Source organism: Nicotiana tomentosiformis, chromosome 1 (genome assembly GCF_000390325.3).
Source record: "Nicotiana tomentosiformis chromosome 1, ASM39032v3, whole genome shotgun sequence".
Lineage (NCBI taxonomy): Eukaryota > Viridiplantae > Streptophyta > Magnoliopsida > Solanales > Solanaceae > Nicotiana > Nicotiana tomentosiformis.
Genome location: NC_090812.1, coordinates 10,435,410 through 10,442,791, shown reverse-complemented (window position 1 = coordinate 10,442,791; position 7,382 = coordinate 10,435,410). Strand labels below are relative to the sequence as shown.

At 44.2% G+C, this 7,382-nt stretch overlaps 1 protein-coding gene across 1 annotated transcript; it reads left to right on the top strand.

Moving 5' to 3' along the window:
* The first annotated feature begins 2,396 nt into the window (after positions 1–2,396).
* Positions 2,397–6,283, top strand: LOC138899591 (uncharacterized). Its single transcript, XM_070186203.1, has 5 exons — positions 2,397–2,577; positions 3,166–3,536; positions 4,619–4,744; positions 4,858–5,262; positions 6,194–6,283. The coding sequence occupies exons 1-5, from the start codon at positions 2,397–2,399 to the stop codon at positions 6,281–6,283; spliced, it is 1,173 nt and encodes a 390-aa protein (XP_070042304.1).
* The last annotated feature ends 1,099 nt before the right edge of the window (positions 6,284–7,382 follow it).

The window sequence follows — 7,382 nt, the reverse complement described above, 5'->3', positions numbered from 1 at the left end:
CCAGCGTACGCAGACCTCGGAGTCCCCCTCTATCCTTATCCGCAGACTTCAAGGTATATCTGTCGGTATATCATGTTGATGTATAGAAACACTTAGTATTTTCTCTTAGAAGCTTGTGACTTATTTCTATCGGGTTTTGGGAGTTGCAATTATTTAAAATGTAGTTTCTATTTATAGATCATGTGTTAGGATTTGAGTTCCTATTGTTATTTAGTTATTTCGCAAATTGTAGGCTTACCTAGTCGTAGAGACTAAGTGTCATCACGACATCCTGCAGAAAAAAAAATGGGTCGTGACAAATTGGTATTAAAACACTAGGTTTATAGGTGTTATGAGTCACAAGCAGGTTTAGTAGAGTCTCGCAGATCGGTACCGAGACGTCTGTACTTATCTTCTGGAGGCTACAGAACTATTAGGAAAAAGCTTCACTTCTTTGATTCCTTATCGTGCGAGATTTTGTCTTCGGACTCTAAATTTTTGTCTTTCTATTCTCTCATAGATGGTGAGAACACGTACAACTAGATCGGATGACCAGACACCCATGCCCCCTGCTAGAGTCGTGAGATACCAAGGTCGGGGTAGGGGCAGAGGACGTCTACGTGGTGCAGGCAGAGCACCTGCACGAACTGCGACAAAGGAGCCACCAGTAGCTCAAGTTGAAGGGCAGGAACCTGAGACGCCTGTTACTACACCAGCCCTCCAGGAGACAGTAGCCTAATTTCTAAGCATGTTCAGCACCTTGGATCAAGCAAGATTGATACCGCTTTCTCTTGCCGCATCTCAGGCCAGGGGAAGAGCATAGACGGGTACCCCAGAGCAGCGGGTTCAGGCCGACTAGGTTCTAGAGATCATACCGATGTAGCCGGTAGCCCCAGTTCAGCCCGAGGTTAGGGCAGTAGTTTTTGAGGTGGAGCAACTCAGACCCGAGAGGTATAAGAAGTACCACTCTCTTACTTTCAGTGGCTTGGCGTCAGAAGATGCCCATGGTTCTCTTGAAGAGTGCCACCGTATCCTCCATACTATGGGTGTTGCGGAGACTAGTGGGGTTTCTTTCACTACATTCCAGCTTGGAGGAACGGTCTATTAGTAGTGGCGCGCATATGAGTTGGATAGTCTGGCTGAGGCAGCTTCACTCACTTGGACTCATTCTCAGATAGGTTTTTGAGGAAGTATGTTCCCCAGAGTCTCAGATATTCTTGGTGTGTAGAGTTTGAGAAGTTTCGCCAGGGTTCTATGACCGTGTTAGAGTATGCGGTCCGATTTAGTGATTTGGCTAGGCATGCACCGGCCTTGTTTGTTACTGTTCGAGAGCGGGTTCATCGATTTTTTGAGGGGCTCAGACCCAGTATGAGATTGAGCATGGCCCGAGAGTTAGAGATGGATATTGCGTACCAGCAGGTAATAGGGATTGCTAGGAGGTTAGAGGGTATGCTTACTCGGGATAGAGACAAGAGAGAGGCCAAAAGGTCTCGAAAGTCTGGCTTATAGTGGTACTCATGCCCCAGCGGTAGCTCGTTGGGGCAGGGGTTATATGGGCCACCCTGTTCATTCAGCACTTCCAATCGCCAGCGGTGCTCCGACCACTACTGGGCCCCAGTCCTTACTATGCACTGCCAGTGTCTAGTGTGTCTCTTGTACGGGATGCTTTCAGTGATCAGTCCAGTCGATCAGGCCCGAGCCAGTCATAGCAGTCACGCCCTCCGATAGCTTACTTTGAGTGTGGCAACACTTGTCATGTGGTAAGGTATTGCCCTAAATTCAGGAGGGTTGCACCTCCATAGATTTCTCAGGCACCGCGTGCTCCACTAGGTCCTGAGGCTATGGTTACAACACCAACTACCACCCCACCTGCACAGCCAGCTAGAGGTAGAGGTCAGACAGGTAGCGGTCGCCCTAGAGGGGGAGGCTAGGCCAGATATGATTCCCTTCCTTCTAAGACGGACGCAGTTGCATCAGATTCTGTTATCACAGGTACTGTTCCGGTCTGTCATAGACATGCAAATGTCTTATTCGATCCAGGATCCACTTATTACTACGTGTCATCTTATTGTACTTCATATTTGGGTGTATCCCGTGATTCTATGAGTTCACATATCTATGTGTCTACACCTATGGGCGATTCTATTATTGTTAACAATGTGTATCAGTCGTATTTGACTGTTCTTATTGGTTTTGAGACCGAACCAATTTATTATTGCTCCGTATGGTGGATTTCGATGTTATTTTTGGCATGGACTAGTTGTCTCCCTATATTGCTATCCTCAATTATCAATCTAAGACGGTGATGTTGGCTATGCCAGGTCTACCATGGCTAGAGTGGATAGGTACCTTAGATCATGTTCTTAGCAGGGTTGTCTCATTTATTAAGGCTCAACGAAAGGTTGAGAAGGGTTGTGATGCATATCTGGCCTTTGAGAGATGTTAGTGTTGATACTCCTACCGTCAAGTCAGTTCCGGTAGTGAGGGAGTTTGCAGACATATTTCCAGCAGATCTTCCGGGCATGCCGCCTGACAGAGATATTGACTTTGGCATTGATTTGTTACCGGGCACTCAGCCCATTTCTATTCCACCTTATCGTATGACCCCAACAGAGTTAAAGGAGTTAAAGGAATAGTTGCAAGATTTGCTCAATAAGGGCTTCATTCGACCCAGTGTGTCGCCTTGGGGTGCTCGTGTCTTGTTTGTAATGAATAAGCATGGTTCTATTCAAATGTGTATTGATTATCGCTAGTTGAACAAGATTACAATGAAGAACAAGTATCCATTGCCATGTATTGATGACCTATTTGATCAGCTTCAAGGTGACAGAGTGTTCCCTAAGATCGACTTGCATTCAGTCCATCATTAGTTGAAGATTTGGGAGCCAGATATCTCGAAGAGTGCTTTCAGGACTCGGTATAGTCATTAGAAGTTCCTTGTGATGTCTTTTGGGCTGATCAACGCCCTAGCAATATTCATGCACTTGATAAACAGTGTATTTCAGCCTTATCTTGACTCCTTCATCATTGTGTTTATTGACGATATTCTGGTGTACTCCCAGAGTCAGAAGGATCATGAGTAGCACCCGGGTACTGTGCTTCAGGCCTTGAGAGAGAAGAAGTTATATGCAAAATTTTCGAAGTGTGAATTCTGGCTAGATTCAGTGGAATTTTTGGGTAATGTAGTATCGAATGAGAGGAGCAAGGTAGACGCGGAGAAGATTGAAGCAGTGCAGAGTTGGTCTAGACCATCCTCAGCTACGGAGATCCAGAGTTTTCTTGGTTTGGCGGGGTACTGCCGCCGATTTTTAGAGGGTTTCTCGTCTATTGCAACACCTATGACTAGGTTGAGCCTGAAGGGTGCTCCGTTCAGGTGGACCAAGGATTGTGAGGAGAGCTTTCAAAAGCTCAAGACTACTTTGACTACAACTCCAGTGTTGGTGTTGCCTACTGGTTCGGGGTTCTATATGGTTTATTATGATGCGTTGCACATTGGTCTCAGTGTGGTGTTAATGCAGGATGGTAGGGTGATTGCCTACGCATCCAGACAACTGAAGGTGAACGAGAAGAACTATCCTATCCACGACCTCGAGTTAGCGGCTATTGTTCATGTCTTGAAGATCTGGTGGCACTATTTGTATGGTGTTCCTTGTGAGGTTTTCACTGATTACCGGAGTCTACAACATTTGTTTAAACAGAAGGATCTTAACTTGCGGCATCGGAGATGATTGGAGCTGCTTAAGGATTATGAGATCACCATTCTCTATCATCCCGGGAAGGCCAATGTGGTGGCCGATGCGCTGAGTCGCAAGGCGGAGAGTTTGGGAAGTTTAGCATATCTACCAGTAGCAGAGAGGACTTTAGCCTTGGATGTTCAGGCCTTGGCCAACTAGTTTGTCAGATTGGATATTTCCGAGCCGAGCAGAGTTTTGGCTTGTGTGGTTTCTTAGTCTTCTATTTATGATCGTATCAGAGAGCGTCAGTATGATGACTCCCATCTGTTTGTCCTTAAGGACACGGTTCAACACAATGATGCCAAGGAAGTAACTATTGGAGATGACGGTGTATTACGGATATTGGGCAGGCTATGTGTGCCCAATGTAGCTGGTTTGCGTTAGTCGATTCTTCAAGAGGCTCACAATTTGCGTTACTCCATTCACCCAGGTGCCCCAAAGATGTATCAGGACTTGAGGAAGCACTATTAGTGGAGGCAGATGAAGAAGGACATGGTGGGATATGTAGCTCGTAGCCTAAATTGTCAGCAGGTGAAGTTTGAGCATCAGCAACCGGTCAGAAGTTGGAGATTCCAAAATGGAAGTAGGAACGGATCACTATGGATTTCGTTGTTGGGATCCCACAGACTTAGAGAAAGTTCGATGCAGTTTGGGTGATTGTGGATAGGTTAACCAAGTCAGCTCATTTCATTCTTATGGTTATTACCTATTCTTCAAAGCATCTGGCTTAAGTTTACATTCGTAAGATTGTTAGACTTCATGGCGTACCGGTATATATCATCTTTGATCGGGGTACATAGTTTACATCATGGTTCTGGAGAGCCGTGCACTGTGAAATTACTCATGTGGAGTTGAGTACAACATTTCACCCTCAGAAAGACGGATAGTCTGAGCGCACTATTCAGATATTTGAAGATAGGCTTCGTGCGTGTGTGATTGATTTTGGTGGTGCCTGGGATCAGTTCTTGCCACTTGCGGAGTTTGCCGACAACAACAGTTATCAGTCGAGCATTCAGATTGCACTGTATGAGGTTTGTATGGTAGACGGTGCCGGTCTCCAGTGGGTTCGTTTGAGCCGGGTGAGGCTAGACTACTAGGTACATATTTGATTCAGGATGCCTTGGAAAAGGTTAAATTGATTTAGGATCGACTTCGTACAGCCCAGTCCAGGAAGAAGAGTTATGCAAATTGGAAGGTTCATGACATTGCATTCATGGTTGGGGAGCGGGTCTTGCTCCGCATTTCACCCACGGAGGGTGTTATGAGGTTCGGAAAGAAGGGCAAGCTGAGCCCTAGGTATATCGAGCCTTTTGAGATTCTTGAGAGTGTTGGAGAGGTGGCTTACAGACTTGCACTACAACCTATTCTCTCTGCAGTTCATCCAGTGTTTCATGTTTCCATGCTCCGGAAGTATCACGACTATCCGTCTCATGTGTTAAACTTCAGCTCAGTCCAGTTGGGCAAGGATCTATCTTATGTTGAGGAGCCAGTGGCCTTTTGGGGCATGCAGGACCGAAAGCTGAGGTTAAAGAACATCGCATCAGTGAAGGTGCAGTGCAGGGGTCATCCGATCGAGGAGGCAACTTGGGAGGCCGAGCATGATATGCGCAGCCGTTATCCTCATTTTTTCACCAGTTAAGGTATGTCTCTATACTCGTTCGAGGACAAACGTTTGTTTTAAGAGGGGGAGGTTGTAAGACCCGGCCGGTCATTTTGAAAGTATTAGCCCTGAACCCCTATTTACTTCTCCCTCTACTTCATTTTGTGGTTACGTAACTTGCGGGGAGGAGTTGTTTTTGGTTTCGGAGTGAAAAGGAACACATAATCCCTAAAATGGAAGTTTAAGTTCTAAATATTGACCGTAGTTTGAAGTATATGAAGACGGTCTCGGAATGGAGTTTTGACGATTTCAATAGATCCGTAGTGGTATTTTGGTCTTGGGAGCGTGTTCGAATGTTGAATTGGAGATCCGTAGGTCATTTTAGCGTCAATTGGCGAAAGTTTGAAATTTGATGAATTTTAGAAAGTTTGATCGGAAGTGGACTTTTTGATATCGGGGTTGGATTCTGATTCCGTAAGTTGAAGTTGGTCCGTAATATCAATTATGACTTGTGTGCAAAATTTGAGGTCAATCGGACTTGATTTGATAGATTTCGGCGTCGGATGTAGAGGTTTGAAGTTTAAGGTTTATTAGGCTTGAATCGATGCGCAATTTGTATTTTTAGTGTTGTTTGATGTGATTTAAGGGCTCGACTAAGTTTGTACGATGTTTTAGGACTTGTTGGTGTATTTGGTTGAGGTCCCGGGGGCCTCGGGTGTGTTTCAGGGTGCGTTTTGAACGAGTTTGGGAATTTCGGCACTCTGGTGATGCTCTGGGAACAGTTGGAGTGCGGGGGCACATTTTGGAGTGCTGAGGCAAAGCCTCATATGCGGGCCTTAGAGGACAATTGTGGACCTTGGAGGAAAATTGTGGTCTGCAGAGGAAAATTGCGGACTGCAGAAATCCTCTTGAGGCTGCAGAAATCCTCTTGCGGTTGCAGAAAGGAGAATCTATAGGTTCGATGGTCTGACTTCGGAAGCTTATATCTTTGATCTAAAAGGAATTTGGAGGTGATCCAAAAAAGAGTTGTAGACCTTTGAGTATAGTTTTCAGAAAAGTAAACTATTTATTATTTGGACATTTGTACAAAAAGTTATGGTCAATTTACTAAAGCATGGTAGTGCAAATGCTGCTGAACTGCGACTGCACAATTTGGGTTGCGGCCGCAGAGACCTTAAATGTGCGGACCGCAAAAAAACAAAAATTGGCCAGCACAATGGGAGATCTAATTTTGTACTATATTAACGATGTTTAAAGTATTATTTCACATTTGGAGTTTAGGAGCTCGGTTTGTGGCGATTGTTCGTGGATTTCTTCAAGAAAGTCACATCGGTAAGTGATTCTAACTCGGATTTGGTTAATATACACGAATATATCATTATATTCATCATTTAATTAGTATTTTGAGATGGAAATTTGGGAAAAATTGTAGAAACTTTATACAATGAATTTTTGAGATTTGAATGTCGATTTAGAGTCGGATTTGAGTGAAACTAGTATGGTTGGACTCATTGTCAAATGGGTGTTCATAATTTGTGGTTTTTATCCGATTCCGAGACGTGGGCCCGGGTCGACCTTTTGGGCCGAATTTTCAATTTTTGCTAAATTCGTAGTTTCAAATTTTAAATTAGTTCCTTGTAGTTATATTTATAGTATGAAATTGTTTTGGCTAGATTCGAGCTGATCAAAGTTGGAAAATCGAGGGAAATGCATACTACTTGACTGATTGAGCGAGATTTGAGGTAAGTGACTTGTGTAACCTTGTGTGGGGGAAATCCCCTTAGGATTTGATATTGTTGTGACAATTTGTAATATGTGAGCACCTGTACGTGAGGTGACGAGTGCATACACGGGCTAATGTGGAAATTTCGGTTCTCGTTGAGTTGTCTTCTTTTAAATTCCTTAACTGAATTACCTTAGCATATGTAGTGATCATGTTTAGCCTAGTATCACATGTATACATGCCTTAACTCTTACTTGCAATTTGTGCAACATGCTTAGTTGAATTACCTGCTTCCCCTCATTTGAATTAAATCTGTAACTGTAAGATGTCTTGCTGTAAATTCTTT

What these genes read in the sequence shown, in the direction of transcription:
- LOC138899591 (XM_070186203.1), top strand. Translation starts at nt 2,397, where the DNA reads ATGCATATCTGGCCTTTGAGAGATGTTAGTGTTGATACTCCTACCGTC. An exon ending in CATTTCTATTCCACCTTATC is followed by an intron (nt 2,578 to 3,165) that starts GTATGACCCCAA and finishes TGGGTAATGTAG; the next exon opens with TATCGAATGAGAGGAGCAAG. An exon ending in TTCAGATTGCACTGTATGAG is followed by an intron (nt 4,745 to 4,857) that starts GTTTGTATGGTA and finishes AAATTGATTTAG; the next exon opens with GATCGACTTCGTACAGCCCA.